This window comes from Catharus ustulatus, chromosome 5, assembly GCF_009819885.2.
Source record: "Catharus ustulatus isolate bCatUst1 chromosome 5, bCatUst1.pri.v2, whole genome shotgun sequence".
NCBI lineage: Eukaryota > Metazoa > Chordata > Aves > Passeriformes > Turdidae > Catharus > Catharus ustulatus.
Genome location: NC_046225.1, coordinates 28,914,570 through 28,939,656, shown reverse-complemented (window position 1 = coordinate 28,939,656; position 25,087 = coordinate 28,914,570). Strand labels below are relative to the sequence as shown.

The window sequence follows — 25,087 nt, the reverse complement described above, 5'->3', positions numbered from 1 at the left end:
GCCTTCAGAAGGGGCTCCCTTACAGTGCAAACAGTTTATGTTCAAGTAACAGTCTCAAGTGATCATAGCCTTGCTCTGAAACCCCTCCAAGTAGCAACAGGTGGAGCTGTAGATGAAGGCCTCATTCAATGTTGCACAGCAATCCCTCTGTTCAACAGCTCTGCACTTTTGTTCCTTGACTGTACTTCACCCTAGGCACTGTGAAATTACTCTACTCTTCCAAACACTTGGAAAAAAATAATTAATCTCAATCATTTAACAGAGTCATACTTTTCTTGAGTTTAAAACACCTTTCCAACTCCAGACTTATCAATCATTTATGTTGTTATTCTCCAAATTTCTACCTACTAGAGACAGAGTACAGAAATTTCTATTATGTGGGAAAATCTGACTGTGAGAGGAAAAAACAAATTGAATTATAGATTACAATGAAAAGATAAAGTTTTAAGCTTCCCCTGAAGATTTTTTTCAGATTTTCTAATGTCAAAATGTTTCATAATTAATATTTTAAGTTTTTAAAACAGTTTACACAATATAACTAGAATGCTAGTATACTGCCACAGCTTTGCTTTTGTTTATACTCTTCCTTTTGAAAATAATTAAAACTGATACATTTCTAAAAATAATTTTGGTTTAGCTTCAACTGCTTGTTTGGAAAAAACCACCCCAAAATACCAGAAAAGCACAGAAAGCTGATATAGGAACTAGAGATTTGTTGTTTTTATTTTGATAAGGATTGTTAACATCTCTCTAAGGTCAGGATGAAATCTGAGTCATGCAATTGAAAATTGAGCAAATAAGGACTCTGAAGACTGTTACCAACATACAGAGAGAGGCAACTTGCACATGAAACTACATTGTGACAACTCTAGATGTGTAACCAGAGCCCCAGGTTGCTGTGGAAGAAACAACACACTGCTGCAAGTACAAAAGAACAAACCATTTCTGTTCAAACACCTTCAGAGACCAACCCTGTAAAAAGAGAGAAAATGCTCTATAATGTTTTGGTTTTACATTTGCCTTCCCCACAAACTCTGGCTTCAGATTTCCATATGTGAATTCTGTAGGAGGTTGGCTATGCTCAGACCCCCAGGGAACACTGGGGTGTATTCACTGCTTATGTTCCAGGGGAAAAAATCCCTCAGAGAGCAACCAATATGTCTGAAGTCAGAGGGGGTATTCAAGCTAATGCAAAGAAATCCATGGGGAGTTCCTAATCTGTTGTTTGGTTTTGATTGGTTGTTTGTTTTTTGGGGTTTTTATTTTTCATTTACCATTATTGCAGCAGTTCCTACCTTGCACTTCAATATAATATAATGAGCTACTGGTTAATGGGTTACTGAGCCAACTCTTTCTCAGGATTACGGTTTGATGACTTGCATCACTAGACCTGTAGGGAACCAAGTCTGCAGTTATCCAGACATTTACTTACTCCTCTCTTATTTGTCAAGAGATGCCCTCTTTGCAGGAGTTGGCACTATACAGAAGAAAGTGTACTAACAGGGTGACTAAGCAGCCTTGTTTCAAATTCCTAAATAATGATCAGCATGAGTCAACCTGGCAAATCCTGAAGCCCACAGAAGACAACTGACGTAAAACAAGAAGTATAAAAAAATGTCATTGGGAATGCATTATATAAAAGATCTTATTGCTAGCACCTGAGGAAAAAAAAAAGCTGTTCTGAATATTGCCTCCTAATCTGATCTCCCACATGTTAGCTACAACGCCACCTAACTGTGAGGCTTTCTATTCTGTGGCACTAAAATGCAGAGCCCAAAATACTACCGACATGTGCAGTACACAGTTTTTTTTAGAGCAGCCACCTTCCACAGACCAATTCTTTGGGAAGAAGACTTAGCAAGATGATAGTTTCACAGACTAGATGTACTGCAAACCTTAGAAACACATACTATGTTGACTACAAACTAGGTAGATTATTCTTCAAAGCCTTGAAAATGAAAAGACAATTACAATGGCACATAAAGAGTCCTGATTTCCACACCTCTGGAAATCCAAGAAAAGCATCAACATCTTCACAGAAATGTGGACAGAGTGGGTGATTATTAATGACTCCAAAAGATGAGTAAGCAGACACCTGTAAATGCAGCCTCTCTTAAACCCTCTTGCAGGGTCAGCTCTTCATGACTCACCAAATTTGACACATTCTCATTGTGTGGCAAGTTGGCTTTTAAGAGAAGCCTGAATCCAACACTGCCCTCTCAGCAGCAAGCTGAGAACAAGAACATCTTCAGGGCAGGGCTTCGGCTCTACCTATTGTCTGCCTGTCTGGATGGCGCTTATTTGGCAGCTAAGACTTCATTTTGTTTATTTTTACTAGCTTGCCCCACAGTGGTACAAATAAGTACAGGTAACTGTAAAGACAGATGCAGTGTGCACTGTGCTTGAGAGGCAGCAGATGTTACAGAGTCCCTTGCAAAGCTGGATGGTGGGATGCTACCTGTCTAACTCCCCACTGCTCTTAGACACACACCTTTTGTTTTTTTTCTGTTTGCTTTGCTTTTTTTGTCATACAAGAAAGATACTAGCCAGAAAACTTTCAGCATCTCATCTCCTTCAGTCATAGCCCAAACCACAATACCAAGCCTTACTCAATTGTTGCAGAAAACAATTAATCCTGGACTTCTGTCCTCTCTAATATTTATCAAAAAAGAACCAATGACTAGCTAAAGGACAGGCTAAAAATAAAATTAAATCATTCACGTATGCCACCTCACCTTATACTTTGAAAGTGAATTTGTTTACTGACAGCAAGTCAAGAACTGATTTTGTTACTCCTTTAAACAGATGCTCTATATATCAATAAAAATTTCTAAACAGCACAGAACATCCAACTAGATAAACATACACTGTGGTCTACTGAGCATCATCACTGCAAAGTCAGAAGGATACAGATGGCAAATGACATTCACAACACACCACACCCTTTTAATCATCTGGAGAAAAGGACAAGGGTAACTGGTAAGTCATTCTACCCAGCCCTCCTCTGAGTGTGATCATCATTTACCTTTGGTGAGCAATTCTTCTGCAGCATCAGACATGTCCACACGAAAGAGCAAGTACTGTTGGGCCTCCAGGAGAAGACTTGGAAAGTCTTTTTCAATGGAAGCAAAATGTTCGATCTTATTTTTCACAGATGCCAGCACCTGCCAAAACAACAGTAACAATAATTTCTTTCTCCTTTGCTCCCACTGCAGTCACAGACTGAATATTTAGGCTTTCTCTACGTGCATTGAGTTCTGAAAAAATCTATGGTCAAACAGAGTTTCCAGTTCTTCGCACAAATGTAATTAAAAAATGGAAATGAGGTAAGAAGCTCTCAAGACAGGTAGGAAAGATACATATGAAACTCAAAGGAGTTTATATAAGGTTTAAGGAGACACCAAAGACACTGCTCCAATAGGCATGGCTAACACCTGTGGCAAATACCTGATAGAGTGAGCGCACACTAGGTTGAAATACCATGTTGGTGTTGAGCAGAAAGGAGCGAAGAAGCGGCTGTGGATAACTTGCCAGCTGAGTAATAATCCCAATAAGCAGCAAATTTACATGCAAGGAATTCTCCAGCATGTTCTCCAGCTTCGACAATACTACGCTGATGAATGGTCCTGTAAGAAAATAAGAAGGAATCAATGCTTTTGTTTTCACAGAAGAAAAACCCTAAGATACAGGAAAAAGGCATTTAAAGGGAATTTTGATGATCATAACCAAGCAAGTTAGCCCTCCCACACACTAATTAAAGACAGCAGGGAGAAAACCCAAACTGTAGCTGAACAGAGAAAGCAGACTTAACAGAGGTGTTGAAAGCTTTCGTGGTTAGCAGCACATTTGCTACCTAGCCAATCAGTTTACATTAATGGCATATTTAACATGCATGACTATTCCATTTGCATGTGCCAATAAGAATTTAGCCTAGGACATTACAGTCTACCACTCTATTCCTCTTGAATAAATTGTATGGGGACTACTAGTTTTAATGCAAATAGAATCTGCTCTTTTTACTCTTCCTGTGCCTTATTTCTATGTAAGGACTGGGCAAAGTGAATTATCGCTAGCTTTCTTGTTCTATCAAAAAAATGCTGTTCTAAAGAAAATACAAAAATGCTACTCTAAATATAAAAGTCAAACTTTGATAGTTCCCATCACAAGAAAAGGTATCTTCAGTGCACCAAACAGTCACACAAAGCAGGGAACACACTAAAATCGATTTATAAGCATAACTGCTGGTAGACATAGGCATTATCATATAAATGTCACGAATAAATAATAGCTTTAGTCTGTGTACTCATGCTGAATTAATACAATGAAATATGGAAGCATTTACCATGAAGTACATAAACCCTTAGTGCTCAAGCTTAAGAAACCTCTACAATGCTGAGAATGACTTCATGCAAATATTACCCTGTCAGACCACACAGCTGGGGAGATGCCTGAGGCAGCCAGTACAAGGGACCTGCTCACAAGTAAAGTCTTAGAAAGGTCCCTTGTTCCATCCACAGTCCCACCACAACATTTTAGTTGCATAAGAGCTAGGAAAACCATGCAGAAGAATCCCTGGATAATTAGCACTGCTATCTTTGATTACCCCACCCTCAAACCTCGCAAAAGATGCATGCCACGGGCATTTCTAGGGTGAAGCAGGTGACCATAATCCAATATAATTCCAGCTCCCCTCAACTTGCACATGGTTGCCATCTGAGCTGGCTGGGCACAGTGCAACCCAGTTCAATGTGCCTGCTGGAAGGGCTGCCTGCAGCAGAGGCTAAGGCACTTCTGGACCAGTGCAACAGAAAGCTTCAAATGAGGAGTGCCCTTGTTGCCATTAACAGAGCTCCACTAAAGGCTGGACTCTTTCATGCTTTACAGCAGCTGTGAGTACAAAGCAAGCACTCCTTCCAGACTCATCTCTCAGGGCTAATGCGGCACAGCTCCACTCGCAATAAGAAAGGTGAGAGGGCCAGAGTTGATAAGGCTTTATGTGGCTGCTGCCTTTCAATTCAACCACCACGACAGTTACCAGAGCCAGGGTACGCAGTGGAGCAGCCCCAAACACTTTTGCTGAGTTTCTTCTGTCCCAGCACAACCCATCCTGTTCATAGTGACACTTTCACAGAGTTCCTGAGGGGGGCCCTATTGTAGCAAAAGGGATGGCAGAAGGAGCTGAGATGTGTCACTGTTTCTCTTCTCTAGGTAACACTTCAAAGCTGAATAAGTAAAGCTGAAGCTAGGTACATGTAACAACTGCTGCTTGCCACTGCAAGAGAGGTTACCAAGTAACAAACTTTTTTAAAAAGTTTACTCCCAACAATTTATTGAAATGAGAAGCAGAGTACGTAACCAGAGTTTAGAAGCCTTGTAAAAACAGGGTAACTCGATGAGAAGACAAAAAATTACTCCTTTCATGGTCATGAAGTCAAGCACTGATATATGAAGAGGGAGGGACCAAAATATAAACTGTTTCTGAACACTACAAGTGAAAATAGGGATGAGAGTGTTTAATGCTTTTGCAATGGATATAATACAATGAGAGGGCATTTTCTTCACAGATCCATAGGTCTGAAGGGAGCATCTTTGCATTGCTGACACTGTCTGTGGGGAACTTCTGTCAGAGAGACCTTCTCCCTTAATGCCATCCCAAAACAGTAAAAGTAGCCTATTTAACAAACACATATACAAACACAATACAGCAAAGCATTCCAAACTAGATACAGAATCATAGAATCGTTTGGGTTGGAACAGACCTCAAAGACCATCTAGTTCCAAGCTCCCTGCTCTGGACAGGAACATCTTTCATTAGACCAGGTTGCTGTCCTTGAAAGGCCCTTCAATTTTAACATTTCCAAGGTGTTGTTGTGAGTACCCCCTTACACGTAATCACTAAGATCTCCATTAAAGCAAGGTAAGAAGTCTAAGAGCAAAACACACTGTAAATGGCTAGCAAACATCTAGGCTTACTGTTTTTAGCTTTTTATCCTAATTTTCCTCAGTTTTGAGGTTTTTGTGGGTTTGGGTGAGGGGTGGGTTTTTGAAAATTAACAAATGGAGAGAGGGACTAGATGAAGAATGAGAGACAGAGAGAAAAATTTTTGAGCTACATTTGACAGAAGATAATGGAAAAGAGAGATTTGAATACAATTAGCTTCCAGTACAAGGAAAGTGCTGCCACAACAAAAATAGCAAATTAGTTGAAAAACAAACTGGATTTTTCCATTAAGAAACAGTGTCAAGCATTCTGGCCACAGCTGACCAGAAAGGGTTGCTTTTCAATGAACACACATTTTCCCCCTCCAAATGAATAAGAAGCCATCTTACAAAGGTTTTATGTTGGGTGAAGAAACCTAGTACATGATTATTTTTTATTACTGGCATTACTCCAGTATCCAGGAGACCTAATTAAAGACCAGGCACCTGCAGTGCAAGGAGTTGTGCAAATACAGATCAAAAGCCCACTGTGACCTCCAGTAGTAATGTAATTCCTGAATTGTTTTTCTCTGCTGACTGTCCAAGCTATCTTAAATTGCTGCCTGGCACTAGACAGAAAAGCATGCCAAAAGGGAGGGCAGACCAGACACTGGAGAACAGAATGCCAGGGCAGAGCAGGGAGACAGGCACATACAGACATGGCACTACTGCTGATACCTTCTGCTACAATGTGGAATAGCAGAGAAAGGAAAAATGTCACTGTGATGTTGCATCCATCCCATCAGAAATAAAAGTTGTCTGAAAAACAAATTATGTACCTGGGCTCTGTATATTAAAACAGCTATTCTGAACACCTTTCAACTGAAAAAGTTTCCTCTGGTGTGACAGAGCTCTCACACAACAAACAACATAATCCCTGCTCAATGTTTTAAACAATTACCAAGGAAAAAAACCCTAAAACTCTATCATTTGCTTTCAGCATACTGATGACTGCTGTATTTTCACATTGTATCTCTCACTCTCCTTGGAGTGGTTTCAGCTATTTAGGCTACACCCTGTTTAGTGCCAAGATTCTTCCTTGCTCTATGCTTGTATTGTGTGTCACACCGTGTGATCTCATTTGGCCACCATTTATCACCATGCCTTCTTATATTTGTTATGTATGCAATTAACAGGACATTCGACCTGTAAACGGTGCACTCTGGCTGCTTGGAGAGTGCTTGGGCAAGACATCCTCCTTTGGTCCAAAGGGAGATGATATGCTCTCTGCAGAAGGGGTATCTGCTGAGAAATTCCCAAAGTCCTCCTCTTCTTCTGCTGGAGAGACAGAATCAGGAGCATCCAACTTCTGCTCCTCCAAGCTTACACTGTTTGGATTCAGTTCCTTAATAATTCTGTCATATTGTGCAATGAAATCCTCACCATCTGTGCTCAGCAGTTTTACACTTAAGTTACAATCTACCTCCTGAAAAGAAGTCTTTAAGTCTGGTTGTGGCTCAATCTCAGTAATTTTCTGGTTTATTTGTTCTCTAATTACACCTTTAGTTGAGCTTGAATTTTTCTCACTGTGCTCATCCAAGTCTATTTCCAGTTGTGACTTTGCAAAAGACCCATCAACTATGGTCTGGCTCTGCACCTTGTGTTCTCTGGGTACATTTAAAGATTTCTCCTTGGAGCTATTGTCATCTTGAGTATCCTTCTGGGCACATAACCTGTAAACCATAACATCATCCTGAAAGTCTGACTCCTCTACGTAAGAGCCTTTGATGACCATAATAGCATTTTTTTTCATTTCTTGAATGTGTTTTGGTGGCTCTGCAGGTGGTTGAATTTCTGTGCTTCCCAGACCATCATATGATTGTGGTGAACTCACATTAGAACCAGGAGAAATCCCTGTGTCATAGCTATCATCCCATTCTAGCTCTAACTGCATCTTCTCACTGAATGGAGTTGCTTGTGCAGAGCTACGTGTGCTAGGTGTCCTCCGCTGGAGCTGAAACATAGGGTGTTCCGCATCTGTAGTGTTCTCCTCTGCAAGCATCTGGATAAAGGTGTCTGGATCAGGATTTACTCCATCATACAAGGCAGACCAAACCTCACAGTCTTTCATGCACTGCATGATGGCTTCTTGAGCTTCTCCCAGGTACTGCAAGTAGCTGATGTCCACAGCCCTTCCATATTCCACAATGCAAGCAGATTCAGAAGAGCGTCTACCAGGATCTGGAAGTAAAGAAGATGACTCGTATGAAGAGTAGCATATAAAATTTTCTCCAGCAAGGCATCCACTAAGACATTGCAGGGCAATAAGGCAGGATGACCAAAGCACAACAATTGAGATTTACAGTAATTTCACGAATACAAGCCGCACCAACTTGACCAAAATTTTGGTGGAAACCCGGAAGTGCGGCTAATATTCCGGGGCGGCTAATCTATTAACAAAATTCTAAAAGCTGCCAACACGGAAGTGAGAGCCCGCGGCAGCCCCAAGCCAAGCTGGAGCCCGGCCGGCCCCGGCAGAGGTGGGAAAGCCTGGCAGAGGCGGGGCCAGCAGTGTGGGGGGCGGGCGGCAGAGCCTGAGCCAGCAGGGCGGGGGAGCCCGGGAGAACTGGGGCTAGCAGTGCAGGGGAGCATGGCAGAAGCAGGAAGGCCGGCGGGTGGGGCTGCCTGGCAGCGGGGGAAGTCCAGCATAATCGGGGCCAGCAGCGTGGGGGAGCCCGGCAGTGCGGGGGCCTGCAGTGCCGGCCAGGGCGAGGAAACGCGGCGGCGGTGCAGACGGGAGGGGGCGGCCGGCGAGCCTGGTGGCGGCGGCGGCAGCCCTGCCGGCGGGGCGAGCGAAAGCGGCGCTCGCGAAAGCGCCGCTCGGCGAGCGAAAGCGCTGCCGCTCGCGAAAGCGCCGCTCGCGAAAGCGCCGCCGCTCGCGAAAGCGCCGCGGGGCGGGCGCGGCGCGGGGCGGGCGCGGCGCTCGCGAGGCGCGGCGCGGGGCGAGCGAAAGCGGCAGCGGGGCGAGCGAAAGCGGCAGCGGGGCGGGCGGCGAGCCCGGCGGCGGCAGCCCTGCCAGCCGGGCGAGCGAACGCGGCAGCGGGGCGGTGCTGACGGGAGAGGGGGGTCAGCGAGCCCGGCGGTGGCGGCAGCACCACCCGGCCAGCCCCGCCGAGCCGTGGCGCTGAGCTGGGCCACCCGGCCCCGTCGGCAACCATGAGCGGGCCGAGCCTGCCTGGCCCCGCCCCGAGCCAGTAAAGCCCGCTATGCCGCGATCCTGTTACTAATTGGCCAATTTGTGAAAGCTGTGCACGGATTCTCGCGACGAACGAAAGTGCGGCTAATATTCGGGGTGCGGCTTATCTATTGACAAAGACAGCAACATTGTCGAGGCACCGGGGGTGCGGCTTATAATCCGTGCGGCTTGTATTCGTGAAACTACTGTACTCATAAACATGTGACTCTTTCCTATCGCAAAAAAAGAAAAAAAAAAAAGAGCTGTAACTCAAGGTTTCTCTGAGAAGCCTGGATTCAAATCTTAATACAGCAACCACTCTGAAGCAGCTGGAGTTGCTGTCATGTATCAGCACCCTATTGTTATGAACACCTATTCAAGCTGGATAGTTCTTAAAATTAGTTTTCAATAGACCTGAACATATGGAAGGATTTAAACACAATTTCTAGTCCTGGCTTGCCCAGTTTATTGTTGACCACCACATTTCCCACCCCTTCTATTCTTTCCCAATTCCTCCCATAAGGTGCTACCAGATCAAACTCAATTAATGATTTGGTCTTCCTCTGAGCACCTTTAGCTTGTGCTGGTTTTGTCCAGAGAATATAGTCTTTTTCTTGGCTTTCAAGTGTCAAAGTGATTCCGGTGGAACAGCACAGAGGTGTCAGGGCCAGCAGTTTTGCAGCAGATACAGAGTAACAGTCTCTCTCTTTCACAGCTTGCCGTTGGCTCAGCATCATGTGGTTGCATGGGATCAGATACCTGAAAAAGCAGTGTCCAGTATTCACCTATCATCCTTTCATGTTAGAGAAAGCAACAACACACAGAATTCCCTTCCCACCTCCCTGCCTTTTCAAATGAAAAAAACCCAGCAATAATAATATTTACAGTGATCCATTTTCTAAACCTCAAGAGCATGAAACCATGACTTCCTATATTGTGATGCTTGGTTTAATGAGGAGCGGTTCAGATGAGTAGAGATAGGAGACAGTTGCATCAGAACAGGGAATCTTTTGCATGTCAGAGTAAACTTCTTGTAAGAAAGTATGGAGGGAGTGTGGGATGGGCAGATGTCAAAAGCCAGCAGAATAGTTTGGTCTGACTATGAATGCATTCTGTCTCAGAATCCTCAATTTATTTGCTTTCCAGGGGAATCCAGAGAGGCAGTTTGCCAGGCAAACAGCCAGAAAAAAGAGAAGGGAAGGGTCATCCAAGAATTTTACTGCAGTAGATCAAGACTGAGTTCTTAGGCAGAGGAGGGAAAAAGTTAAGGAACAGAGAAAGCATTCTCATGTTGAACTTCTTGTACTTTTGTTATACTTTTTATTAGCACTTTTGTAAGAGCATCAGTGTTAACTGCACTAATAATCTGCCATGTAAAATGCAAATAAATTCTAAAGGATTCGCTAAATAAACAAAAATATCAACCACAGTCCTCTAATGCTAGGGTAGTGATGTTCTTGTGTTCACAGAGGTCCTAGCACTATTTCCAGGCACCACTCCCAGATCTATAGGAAATTGCACCTTTAATGCCTGTGTGTGGAGGGACAGACAGCATCTGGCTAAAAGCCCAAGTCAGTTACTCAAATATTTCCAAATAAATAACCAGTTCTCATCTAATAAAGATACCCAAATTATAAGTATTTTGAAGCAAAATAGAATCACAAATTAAAAATGAAAATTATCACTGCATTTAGTACATTATTTAATCTACCTACAATAGTGCAGGAACCTGAAGTACTCTCATTGAATGAAGAATCAAAGAGGTTAAAATCAGCAAGGGTGGAAGCTGCAAACAGTATATATGTCTATCACAATGCATAATATACTACAGAAAACATGAAGGAGGGAAGAATTATGCATTTAGAAGCAGGGAATAAGGACTTTGAAGGTGATAAATATATTCTTAGCTTTTCTCACTTTTCTAGAAATAAATCACAAGAAAAATCTCTTGCTCTGGAGAACTCAGGATGTAAATGAAACTTCATCAGGTCTGGTAGACTTTTGTCAGGACCATCAATATTCTTATCTCTGTAGCTACTTGGATTTCTGCTGTCTTGGAGAGCTCCCACCCAACTCTGCATCCACAGACAGAGACCATATGTCCCAGAGTTAGGGTGAAGAAGGAGAAAAAGAGTTTTGGCTTTACCTTAAAACTAGCTGTAACATCACATCTTCACAATGCAAGCCAATGAGTGTTCTGAACAACGCCAAGGAGACCACACAGAGCTGGAAAATTATGAACATTGTCTGCTTTTGATATGGTAATTGTATCTTTCCAATCTTCCCTGCATACTACATGACAAAATGGCTCTGCCAGAACATCACAATTTATAAGACACTCTCAGAATGGTACTTCATTTAGCCAGCACCCCAAGAGATTTCTTTTTTAAGTTGTCTAGTTACATTTTAACAAAATACAAACAGAATTTTCTTTCAAATAAACTATAAAAAATGCAGTCTTAAATATTATTCAAATTTATTAATTTGACTTAGCTTGAACTGAACCCTGTAACTTGTTTTAGTTTTTGCCTTTGACATAGAATTTGAACATATTAAAGGTCATTTCTGAAAGAAAAGTCATCAAACACTTCAGGTTTCTGTTACTTTAGGTATAAGGAATTATTAGTGTTCGGCACATTAAGAAGTTGAATGGTTGAAGAACTTCACAACAAGCCATTGGAAGAAGTCAGATTCTTGCATGAAAGGTGTGTTTTAACTGGGTGAGGGACAACGTGAAATTTACAGGGAGTCAAGTATAACTTTTCTTCATGACATGAAACTTCAAAAACACCTGCTGCTGCCTCAAATTATCCTGTATTTAGTAAATTTCAGTTTATAGGAAAATAGCAATCATCAATCTTTGCAACCATTCACAAATCTGGAATCTTCTGAATAACTAAATCCAAGTCTATTTTTGTACTGTGTAAAAAGATAACATTTAAAATACACTTAAGAAAAAAAAGGTTAGTATTTCTACAAGTTTTCCCATGCACCTGCCTCTAAATAAGTATAACTTTGTGAATTAATAATCAGTATTTTCATCAATAGTAATGTACACCGCTTTTGTACTATGTTTGCACTTGGTTGAGCTTTACTGCAGCCTTTAGCATCACAGACAGAACCACTTCAGCTGAGATCCTGATTTACCCAGGGCTGCAGAATTCTTTACAATTCCTATCTTGTTTGCCTATGGAACAGTAATTAATGATTACCAGAGACAACAGCATTTGCACTTTTGTTGACAGAACAGTTCTAGGTTTAAGAGTTAATCCATCTTAGAGATGCACTAACAGCAGCATATATCAATATTTGCATGCACTTACATTTCAAAGCAATTTTCAGATGAAGCTACTACCTAATACACAAATGTAATGTGCATGCTGGTGTTCTGGCTTCTCTTGCAACTAAAACAGTATTCTTGATTTCATCCATGAAGCTCCGCATCACTCGAGAGTCAGACAAAGCTGCCAGTCAAGCAAGGCTCACTCAAGTAGTCCAGTGCAACACAGAAGTAATTTCTCACTTGGAAGATCCAACTCTTGGCAAAGGTACAAAGGTATTCTCTCTGGCAGGCAGCTCTCAAGCCACTGTGCTGCACTATACCTAGGCTGAGAAGGGGTTCAGCACAAACCTGAGATAAACCCTACCACACAAGGCAATGAAGGCAAAGAGAAGGAAGCAGTAACCTCATCATTGAGCAAGAAAGCATGATATTTTAATCAAATAAAGCAGGCAACATCATAGTTAAGTAAATACACTACAGTAATACAGACTATAGATTCCTGAGAAATACATCAGTGAGATCGCAGTTGACAACTGGGATCCATTTGGAGACATCCTTAAAGGGCTCCCATTGTTTCCCCAGATGGCTATTTGAAAATGCTTGTTGCTTGGCAAAACTCCAAAGATCAAAAATGCTCCTCACAAGTATATTTGTAAGTCCCAAGGAGAGTTATCTATGATAGCACTAATCCAGCATTGTTCAGAGTAAAAATGCTTCCAAATTTACCTTTTATTTTCAGACTTCCAGAAGCTCTCATTACCTCTATCCCATTTTCTACATATGTGAAATCACTTCACAGGTTTATTAGCTTTTTATAATGGTTGCCAAATGTCAAAACACACATATACACAACTGAGAGGGTGGAGAAATCGCACCATTGGGTGGAGGAGAGAAAATCCCTAGTTAAACAATTACCAAGCTGTATTATATAAAATCTCCCACTTAAACATTGAATCTACATCCATGCTGAGTACCTGGACTTCCTTTCTGCTTGTCTTACCCGGAATGGTGTGTTGATTCTGCTGGTAAGTGTATCCAGGATATGAACATTTTCGTGTTGATGCAGCAAAACAAAGCGGAGGAAAATCTTGAGGAGGGCTGGCTCCGAAACACTGCGCAAGAAGAGATCCAGGTACGCAGTCGTAGTCATCACTTCCTCCACAGTCACCTGTAAGCAAAAGTGATGTAAATACTGCAAACACAAATATACTGCACACACAAAATATCCACCCATCCATCCTCTGCAATGGTATATCTAGCAAAGCTCTCTATCCATAACACTGCCACAAAAACACTGAGAATTCATTCTTAAATTTGCCTCACAAGCATTTGCCTCACAACATTTCCTACCTGTCTTGCATCCACAGGAAAAAACATCTTCCCCCAAACTGACATCCCAGATCTCACACATAGTGAAAATCAAAGGACCAAATTATCCTAGATCCCCAATACCTTTCTGCCCATGTCATCTCCTTTGCATCACAATTCTGTTATCCCTCAGAAGCATTTTCAGATGTTGTGAATGCCTGCATCTACCACTTCATTAAAAATAAATGTCAGAGCAGAATCAAAGCACAGTAGAAAGTCATGGTTGTGAAGCTTTAAAGAGAAAATTCCCATAGATGTCCAGAATTTTGTCATGAATTTTCTTCCTTTTATTTTGCCACAGCACAATTTCCTATTTTACTCAATTTTCAAAAGGAGTATATATACAAATAGATTCACACATAAAGCCCAACCCAAAATCTTCACTACTATTAGCCGATCAAAGGAGAATTCATGATCAATGTGACATTTGCATACCATAACCCACACTGCTCTACTTATTGCAATCCCTTGGAGATGATCTATTTACAGAACACACTGGCAAAGCACAGAAAATTCCAAAGCCCACCTCTGCACTACGTACTGCTCTTGCAAAGTCAGCATTTTTTTAATAGTTACCCAGGAATCTAATAAGCTTAAGTGCACAAAGATAAACCCTTAAATACAAGTATCTGTCTGTATGAAAGGAAGTATTAAACGTATTTTGTTTACCAAACTTAGTTGGGTAAATGAAAAGATTGATTTTATTTAAAAAAATAAAGCTGTCAATTAAGACCTAAGAGGATTTAGAAAATACTCAGAAGGGCAAAATTTACATAGCATGCTCTAAATATTAAAATCCCTGTTCCATTATGCTGCATGTTAGCCATGTATACAGTAATGTCATGATGCAAACATTCTCTTTAAAGCATTTAAGATCACAAGCTGCTTCTGCGTGGTGACACAGAACACAGGAATGGGGTATGCAGCCTGCAGACCTTATGGAGAGAGAAACTCTAAAGCTAAGGTCATTAAATCACTCTCAGTCTGATGCTTTATTCCAGTACTCAGCTACACCATCATTAATACAGTGGGATACTAGCTCATTTTGGTATTGGAAACAAAGCACCAGTGAAGTCGCAATGATTAAATTTTTCATCAGGAAACAGAAGCAGCCCAGTTCCAAACAGAAACTTTTTCTTCTTGGAATAGGTTTGGGAAGTTGTGGAGTAAAAGGGAATAGCTTTCTGGTGAAAGTTAGCATCTGTTGTCCTAAGAACTGTCTTTTATTGCCTGCCTTAATTTTTTTTTTTTTTTTGTTTTTTATTTTAAATAGCAGTGAGTGGTAAAAAGCAAAGCCCAAGAAATCCCTCGTGTGACATCATTATGACACCATACAGTTCATGGACAAGTTTAAACTCTCTGCTAAGGAAAGGCCAGAAAGAAGTAATACATTGTTACATCTCCATATCACTGCTTCATCCTTTATAGGGAAAAGGAAGTATATTCTTGGCTGCCAGCTTCACCAACGCTTGCTGACAGAATGTACATGTATCAAGTACTGCAGCTGTACATGAGAGCAAGGAAAAACAGAATATTCACATGGGCAGTGACCTTTTTCTAAAACCCACACTCTTTAGACAACTCATCCTACAATTTCTATCAGTGAGAGAAACCTACATGCTTTTCAAACTGCTTATCATGAATGAAACAAAGAGTAGCTGGAGAAGAAGGTCAGCTGGAGAGCAGTTTAGAAAATAAATGTTACATTCTGGGAGCATGCTCAGTGCTCCTAACAGCTTGGGCACTAGACAAAAACAAAATCATGTTTGATAGCAAACACTTCACTGATACCACTAAACAGAGCTAGAATAACCATTCAATGACTAATGAAGCCCTAATAGTTCACAAAGGAGTTACTTGTAATCTTGTTAAAGTCTATATTTTTGAAATGAAGGGGTTTTGTGAAGAGTACACTACACTTAATTTTATTGTTTCTTCAGAAAAAAGTTGGTAAATCTGATTAATCATTTTCCAAGAAAGAGACAAGATTACTAGTTTTGTCAAAATTTAAATGGTTTTATCAGAATCTTTTTCAATTTTCAGTGACAACACACTGCCTTGTCCACAACACCCCTTCAAATTTCCTCAATAAGTGAACCTAGGGTCTCTTTTGCAGGGTCACTGTGCAACACTCAAAGCAGGCACATTAAAGTTGCACCATTTTTATGCTGTTGTGTTCTAGAAGTTCTAGTGTTCTCTCAATGTGCCTTTGTGTGCAACTTGTCCCAACAAACCAGCAGGGAGACCAAACTTCTGCTTCCTTGCCAGAGTACAGTAATTTCACGACTATAAGGTGCACCCTTTTGACTAAAATTTTCCCGGAACCCGGAAGTGCGCCTTATAGTCTGGTGCGCCTTATATAACGGACAAAGTTGCGAAATTTGCCAACCTGGAAGTGCGAGCCCGCAACAGTCCCAAGCCAAGTAGAGCCCGCCCGGTGGCGGCATCGGGGCAATGCCGGCACGGGGGGAAAGCCGGCAGCATCGGGGCTGTGCCAGCGTGGGGGAAAAGCCCGGGGGGTGCGGGGCTCCCGGCGTGGCACGGAGCACCTGGAGCACCTGGAGCACCAGGGCAGCGTGGGAAGGGAGGGAGCAGGCTGCCACAGAAGCCGCGAAATGCGGGCGCTCCTAGCCGCTGCGAGCCGCAATGAGCCCTGGGTGCTCCGAGCTGCCGCGAGCCGCAGCTCCCCCCGAGCTGCCGCGGCCCTGGGGCCGTGGGAGCCCCATGCCGCGAGGGGGAGGCGGCACCACGGCACCGCGGAGCCGCGAGGGGGAACAACATGGCAGCACCACAGAGCCACGAGGGGGAACGGCACAGTGGCAGCACCGAGTCGAGTGAGGGAACAGCATGGCGGCTCCGCGGAGCCGTGAGGGAGAAGAGCATGGTGGCAGCACAGAGCCGCGAGGGGGAACAGCATGGCGGCACAACGGAGCCACGAAGGGGAATGGCACAGCAGGAGCAACGAGCTAAGAGAGGGAATAGCACGGCGGCTCCGGGAGGAAGAGCATGGCGGCATCACAGAGCCGCGAGGGGGAACAGCATGGTAGCTGGAGCAGCACTAGCAGGGGGAGGGGGCTGGAGCAGTGTTGGCAGAGAGGTGGGGGACAAGAGCAGCGCTGGCAGAGAGGTAGGGGGCGGGAGCTGCACTGGCAGAGAGGCGGGGGGCTGGAGTAGCGCTGGCAGAGAGGCAGGGGTGAGAGCAGTGCTAGCAGGGAGGCGGAGGGGAACAGTGTTTGTAGAGATGCGGAGGGAGAGAGCAGCGCTGGCAGAGAGGCGGGGGGCGAGAGCAGCACTAGCAGGGAGGCAGGGGGCGAGAGCAGCGCTGGCAGAGAAGCGGGGGGCGGGAGCAGCACTAGCAGGGAGGTGGGGGGTGGCTTGGGTGGCCCCAGGCACCGGCAGCAGCGCGGGCAGGGAGGCGTTACTGCTTTGTTATTTTGTTGTGCGCGGCACGGATCCTCGCTGCCAAAAAAAAAGTGTGCCTTATAGTCTGGTGCGCCTTATACGATCTACGAAGTTGCAAAATTTGCCAGCTCCCGAGGGGTGCACCTTATAGTCCAGTGCACCTTATGGTCGTGAAATTACTGTAAGTCAAACAAAAATATTGCTGTTGGACACTTAAATGCAAGCAAGGCATGTTGCTTAGGAAAAAGATTAACTAACCTGGCAAGCAGATGTCTGTGCTTTTACAATTACTGTATCTTATTTTGCCACCCTGCATTTTGTTTCTCCCTTTTAGTATATCTGATGGTGAGTGGAACATCTGAAGATTCAAGGCACCTAGAGAAGTCTTAAAGAAAGCCAATTTTAACTCCACAAGTCTGATTTTCCTTTTACTCTAGGGGATATGTTAGTCTGCTCTAACTGAGCCTCTGGAGAACTGACTCTTTTTGCAATTAACTAAAGAAGGATTCTGGAGAAATCAGTTAGACAAGGTTAAACCCAGCCCTGGCAAAAATCCTTTTAACTCTGCATGCATTCTCTTCAGACTGCATCATATATAAAACATGCAGTGTTGAAAGTGAAACTGGTTCCATTTGTGCAGTTATTATTGAAAATCTGTTTTCTACGATACCAAAGCTATGCTATGATTCATTTAGACTACCTGCTGTCTGTCTCTTTTTAAAAAAATGTCTTGTGAGAGGGATTTGGGGGAAGAATGAAATAATTTCTAATAAATTCAAATCAGTACTCAGATACAGAGAACTAAACATGTCAAGTATGTCCACTACAGTCAAATCCTCAGGCAGTACTAAAAAAACCATTATTGCAAACAGTTTGTACTGATTATGGTATCATTTCTCCAGGTAAGCGTTTAGCTACTAGCCCTCAGAATTAAACATCTTTGAAAAGATGATAAATAGCAAGCCAAAACTTCCAAAAACCTGGTATTTAATTTGAAAATTCTTCACCTTTAATAACTCAAATGTTAAGAAAAATACCGTAACAGAGGGAGACTAATAAAATCAAGACATGGTAGTTTTCAAGAAAAACCCTTTATATGTAATTAAATTTTAAGTTTGTATTTCAGCAATACTAAAATCTACCACTTCCTCAACAGCAAAAATAGAAACCTACCAGTAGGATCCCTTGCTTTAGAGCCTTTCTGCTAATGGCAGAGACCAGGGGTATCTCTGCTCTTAAAATAAAACTATAGGATTAAAAATAAAAAAACAACAACAACACAATCATGTCCATTGCATTAATCAGACCCCTACTCTACCATTTTTATTTTGATTGCCCACAAAAGTAACAATTAAAAGTTGCTGGACTTTTTTTCAAAATATATATAAAGTGTCTATCTAAGAATACCATTAAACAAGCTGCATCCACATGTTTTTCTATAAAAAAAATCAGCTGTTACAGATCTTTTTTCAGGACCCATAAACTGCAACAAAAAGGACTAGTTGAGAGTCTTCATGGCCAGATAATTTACTGGAGGTTATTGAAAAGAGAATGCCACTTTTAGCCTTTTAATACCCTTCTATAATTCATTTTCAGCAAGTATTTTCTCACCTCCTCTAATGACTGATTAAATGGTGAGGCAGAACACTGTAAAGAGATCCAGCTTTTGCAAGTTACTCTGCCAAGTAATAGCAAAGAGCTTGAAATTCCTGTCATTGCAAGTTCAATACACTCACTGTGTTAAACCAGTTGCATGGATAATTTACTACTGGCCATTTTCCCTTGGGAATCACACAATATATTTTCTAATTTACACCTTCATGCTCACTTACAGGAATAAGCCTGTGTGATTCCTCCTTTCCATCCCTTCTTACATGGACCTCATATTGCCCAAAAGACCACAAATGTTTTTATTTTAATTTATCCTCTAGATCTACCCACAAGCAGTTTTAACCTGAATAAGTTCACCTCACTGATAAAAAAAATCCAACCATTTCCAGTCTCTTCTATTAATTTTCAACTTCTTGCCCCCCCGCTTGTACAGGGCAAGACAAAAAGGGTTCATGCCGCACAATGAATAAGAACAGGAAATTGATTCTGATTAAAACGATCCAGACGTAAAGGTGAGTCTTAATCAGTTTCAAATATGAACAGCTGTCCTGGCAAAAGAGAGGAACAAGCAGGATCAGGGACAGATTCCCCACTGGGGGAACCAGAAAACCCAAACTGTTCCAGTTTCCTTTGGCTTACATTTATAAACTGCTTCAATTTCCACCAGGATAAAATTCAATTGAACTGCATGGTTGAAGCAAGAAGTGAGAGGCATCTTTACAAATATCCAAACCATGGATAAAAAAATTAAGTAAAATTAAGTTTTGTAGTTGTTAATGGGCTTCTGCAAAGCACAAGGCTATTCAAAGTGACATTTGGTTTATATGTTTTTACAGCAGCTGTCCAAATGTTTTTCAGTAAGATGAAAGATGGTATTATTCCTAAATGGGAACTGATAGTCCTGTAGGATATTTATAAAGACGCTCCTTCTAATCTGTAGAGTATAATTTACAGGTCAGTTCCCCCTAGTTGAGCTCTATAATCATCAAGCAAATATTACTGAATTATCACAGTAGCACACCACGTCAGAGGCTTTTTTTTGATGGGTTAGCGTGCAGTAGACTTGAGGTCCATTCAACGGGACTGTGCCAGCACCTCTACAGAGCAATTCTGTTCACTTAGCCAGCAGCCAATGCTTTGCACTAAAAAGCTGGTACAGTTTTCCATTATTCAGACTAAACCAAGCCTATTCAGATTAAAACAAACCTTCCAAGTATAAAAATAATTAGATCATAGCTAGCAATTAAATGCCATGTAGTAGAGGAGTAAATACTGACATCAAAAATTTGCTTTTATCATATAATTTGTCAGATCTTAGTGCTTTCTTCAATAAACTGAAGTACCACAAATTACATAAACATTCAAGATGATCTGAATAGTTGCCCTTGTCAACCAAATTCTCTGAATGCCAAACTAAAAAGAAATCACATGCATTTACAGTGAAAGTAATGAATCTGAATTGTATAAAAAAAAATTATAAATACCAAAATGTGGCACGTAATTATCAAGCATATGGTTCTGACTGCAAAATATATACATATGCAAGACCTTCTGAAAAGGATTTCACTTATACTTCTACAGAAGTGTTGTAACTACCTAAAAGAATAAAGTAAACAAACACAGTCTACAAACATATATTGACCAAAATAAGGTGATACAGCCTCTAACAGAGCTAGTAAAAATTACTTCAGTAGGGTATCTTGGGGTGACTTTATGTATCCCCAAATCATCTGTTCTACTGATGTTGAATATTGAGTTCTGCAACTTTAAGACTGGTTGCAGGAGTGAAAGGGGGAGAGAAGTAGTGCAGAGTTTGTTATCAGAGAAGTCACTTGCTCCCCTGCATTCTTCACACAGATCGTGTTGGCTGCAGTGGACAGTTTTTTGGTTGGTTTTTTTGGCTAGATGAGGCAAAGGAGTCCCTTGGTCTGTTCTTTTCCCTTTCTCTTGGAATTTTTCGAACCTGCTCTGGGAAAACCCAGGAGGAGCACCAGGAGCTCACACCTGTGGCCCACCAGGCCTGGTCTGGTCTGTGGCATTTGCCAGGCCGGGGGGACTGAGAGCAGAACAGGTGAGCTAGGCTGTGACCCACAGAGTTTTTCATCTCCTTCAGAGAGGCGAGACGTTTTGCTGTTTGGTATTGCTCAATTTTGTGCTGGGAAGTGCTTTGTCTGTTAAATAAACAGTTTTTCTCCACTTCTGTCTGAGGAAATATTTTTCCCTGAACCACTTGAGGGTCCACATTTGGAGGTTTCCTCCCAGATTTGCTCTAAACTAGGACAGGGTTATTCTGCATTCACTCTGGGATTTCAATGAAGTTTCAATTGAGAAGAAAATTAGTCATATTTGATTACTTAGACCCTTGTATAATCTGGCCCTGGAAGACCTTGTATTTTATTCATAGAGTTCAATGTTAGTTTTGAAAGTGCAGCAGGAAATAGCCAGAAATATGTGAAATATGTCACAGAATCCAGATAACCACAGAAATGGCATGGCTTTGAACCATTCTCTGAACAGAACTACAGTAATTTCACGAATACAAGCCGCACGGACTATAAGCCGCATTTCTGGGTGTTGGTAAACATTTCGTTTTTTGTCCATAAATAAGCCGCACCCAAGTATAACCCGCTCTGTCATTCACAGCGAGGACCCACGTGCAACAAAGTTGCCAAATAGTAACAGAACCGCGGCAGGGCGGGGTTTACTGGCTCAGCTAAGGTTGTGCAGGCTCGGCCCGCTCGGGGCTGCTGACGGGGTCAGGTGGCCCAGCTCGGTGGGGCCGCTCGGCGGGGCCGCTTGGGGCTGGCCGCCGCTGCCACTGGGCTCGGTCACCCCGGCCCAGCGCTGCCCTGCGGTGGCAGGCAGGTACGGAGCCCCCCCCGCTTCCATGGCAGCGGCGGCGGGTGGGGACGGAGTTTCCCCGCGCCCGTGGCGACGGTGGCAGGCGGGGACGGAGTTTCCCCGCTCCTGCCGCAGCAGCGGCGGGCCAGGATGGAGTCTGCCTGCTCCTGCCACGGCGGGCGGGGGCAGGAGCCCCCCGCTTACCCCACGGGCTGCGGGGATAGCAGCATGTAGCCCCTGCCTTCCCCCCAGGCCGCAGGGATGGCAGCACGGGGCCCCCCCGTCTCTCCCCCGGGCTGCGAGAGAGGAGGGAAGGAGAGAGCTCTCCCACTTCTCTCCCCGCCCCCCGTGCTGCCTGCAGGGAGCCAGCTCCACCCGTGGTGCAACAGAGTAACAATTTGTAACAATCGTGAAATGTCGGCTTTTACTGGCAAGTTGCTCGACTTGGCACCTCGGTTTCCACTTCTGGGGGTGGAAATGTCAGAAAATTATTCACATATTAGCCGCTCCTGAGTATTAGCCGCATTTCCGATTTGGGAGCACAATTTTAGTCAAAATTATGCGGCTTGTATTCGTTAAATTACTGTGAATCTTCTCATGAGTATTTTTTCCCTGCAAAATATATCAAAATATAGGAAAGAACATACAGAGCTGCACAATTTCAAGTTGTAAACTGACATGCCATCAAAAGTTATCAGTCTTAATTTAAGTACAGTTTCTGTCAGGTAGTCTTAGTTTTTCTAAATCCCAGACCCTTATACCAGAAAGAATAAAAGACTGTTTGAGCAAAAATTTAAATAATGGGAAAAAACCTACTAAATTAACATTTTCTTTAGCTCTGTATCTTTACAGACAAAGCACTTTATTCCTCTGTTTTCAAATGAATTTGTGAACTTGCACAAAGACATACCTTTCCCACTGCTCCACAATTTCATTGAATCACTTTTTTTGACATCTCAAGCAACTCCTGTGTAAGAAGCAAGGGAGGTAACACTTCTGTACAAAGTACAATAACATCCAGATAACCAAAGGACAAGCCAGGGCTCTCAAGCACAGCCAGTTAATGCACATCCCCAGCTACATAATATAAATCTGGGCTCTGATTACCCATTCAGCACTGTGTAGCTTTGAAGACAGGAACATACAATCACTCGTTACATGTGTGGTTGGGATAACCCACACAAAGTGACAAGACTCGGATAGAAATGGTATGAATTAGGCTACAAGAACACGCTATATTTAGGATACTTACCTTTGACAAATGAAGTTAGGGAGTCACAAGCTTGAGAATGTTTGGGTTATTTAAGTACATCACAGTTACTCTGCTACATAAATAACCCTCACAGAGTTCATTGTGAAAAACAGGTTATTTCAAGCTAACTAGATTCAAGCTAGCTAGATTGCCCAATCAATTTGAAACTTACTTAGCTGGAAATAACCTGAACTAGAGAACTCTTTTTTTAAACTACCTTTTTTATACTTCTTGAGATAAAACCAGAAAAATCACACCAAGAAAAATATATTGGTCTCCCCATTCCCTGACATTTTCATAGAAACACCTCTCCATCCTCAACAGTCTTGTACTGTTTCATTCACATGGTGAACTGTGTACATAGCAAGTATTTATAGGGAGACAATCTGCAAAAAATTTTAAAAGGCAGAACTTACTACATGGTTCCATAAATGTTACAAACATTTTACGATCACACATAAGCCTATTTTTTTTGAACCACATATTGAAACTCTAAACAATTTTAAATGAAATTTTTATGCTACTTTTGCTGAAAGTCTCATTTGATAGTCAGATATTGTAAGTTGGAAGAAGAAAAAGAAATTGAGGAAAGGAGGTAAGAGGTTTGTATGGATGAATTAAGAGCTCCTAAAAATTCTGAAACATGAAGAGACAGAAGCATGGAAAGGTGACCCAAGAGGAATATAGAAAAAGTGCCTGACTATGCAAAGAAAGGATGAGGAAAGCTAGAGCCCAACTGGACCTGAAGAAGAGCTTCAACAGCAAAAGAAATATCATGAAAAATGCCTGCTCACTGCTGCATGGGGATGGGGACCTGGTGACAAAATACATTAAAGACATCACAGTACTCAATCACAGAATATCTAGGGTTGAAAGAAATCTCTGGAGATACCTTGTCCAATCCCCTTCTTGACTGGAACTGTTTTTTCAAATCCAATTAATGCTAGTCTGCTGTAGAGCAATTTTTTCCACAGAACATACTTCTTGCAGAAAAATTAGAATGTAGTACAGAAATATCAGGTTTGTAGTAGTCTGCCTGCCCAAGTCATTCAAAAGCAGAGCCAGAACCTCATCTCCCTTCCAATTTTTACACTAAGATTGAACCATGAGTGCCAGATTGGATGTGAGATGTTAAGACCAGTATGGCACACGAGGTCTAGAATTCTTTCCTTCCTTCCATCACCAAGAATTATCAGAAGCAGTTGTTCTGCACCAGTTAAATTCTAGAAATAAGATTAATAGAAACACCTTAGGAAGATGTACCAGTAATTATCATCATCTCTTCTTGTTGCTCTAACCTTGCACTGATCTGTCTTCTGAAGCAGGTATAAATACCATGCTCCATTTTACACCGAAATTGAACTCAAGTCAGAATGAGTCACAACAATCCAAACTGAATGATTGAATTAAAACTAAAATTTTCAGCCACAAGTAGACTTTATGACATCAAACCAACTTCAGTGAGCTTGAAAGAAAAACAATCAAAATCCATTTACAGTAATTTCATGACTATAAGGTGCACCCTTTTGACTACAATTTTGTTGGAAACCTTATAAGCCGGTGTGCCTTATATATGGACAAAGTTCGGAAAATTGTCAACCTGGAAGTGTGAGCCATGAGCCGCAGCTGCACCACGGCAGTGCTGCAGGAGCCCTGAGCTGTGAGGTGCGGCCACGCCGCGGGAGCCCCAATCCGTGATGCGAGCTGAGCCAGCTGTGAGAGCCGTGCCAGCTGGCGCCAGGGGTGGGCAGAAGTGCTGGGGCCCGTGGCACAGGGAGGGTGCCTGGGGTTGCATTTAAAGACTACGCCAATCTGTGAAAAATGTTTGCAAATTGAGCACCTGCCAGTAAACCCTGTGACTGCACAATTCTGTTACTAATTTGTTACTTTGTTGCGCATGGATCCTCGCTGCAAAAAAAATTAAAGTGTGCCTTATAATCCGGTGCGCCTTATATATGGACAAAGTTCAGAAATTTGCCGACACTCAGAAGTGTGCCTTATAATCCAGTGCGCCTTATAGTCTTGAAATTACTGTAATATTGTGATAAATGAAAGAACTTCTGTTTTAAAAACTGTCATGATATATTTGGCCTCTCATTTTGGCCCTTTCCAATTTTTTTTAACCTCAAGCTTAATTACAACATGAAGTCCCCAAGTGAGAGATATAGTTTTCAAA

General features: G+C 42.3%; 1 protein-coding gene across 6 annotated transcripts in view; it reads right to left on the bottom strand.

The window, feature by feature from the left end:
• The window catches only part of FHIP1A (FHF complex subunit HOOK interacting protein 1A), a 92,770-nt gene that overhangs the window by 4,746 nt on the left and 62,937 nt on the right, over positions 1-25,087 (bottom strand). For 5 of the 6 annotated variants that reach the window (XM_033061024.1, XM_033061028.1, XM_033061025.2 and 2 more), the window contains 6 exons: positions 13,438-13,605; positions 11,301-11,380; positions 9,726-9,913; positions 7,126-8,160; positions 3,448-3,626; positions 3,026-3,164 (listed from right to left, as the gene is read on the bottom strand). In XM_033061024.1, the coding sequence (XP_032916915.1) occupies positions 3,026-3,164; positions 3,448-3,626; positions 7,126-8,160; positions 9,726-9,913; positions 11,301-11,380; positions 13,438-13,605 (1,789 nt within the window). Of the gene's footprint in view, positions 1-683; positions 973-3,025; positions 3,165-3,447; positions 3,627-7,125; positions 8,161-9,725; positions 9,914-11,300; positions 11,381-13,437; positions 13,606-25,087 lie in introns of those variants that run through there. The other variant, XM_033061029.2, reaches the window with a different exon arrangement.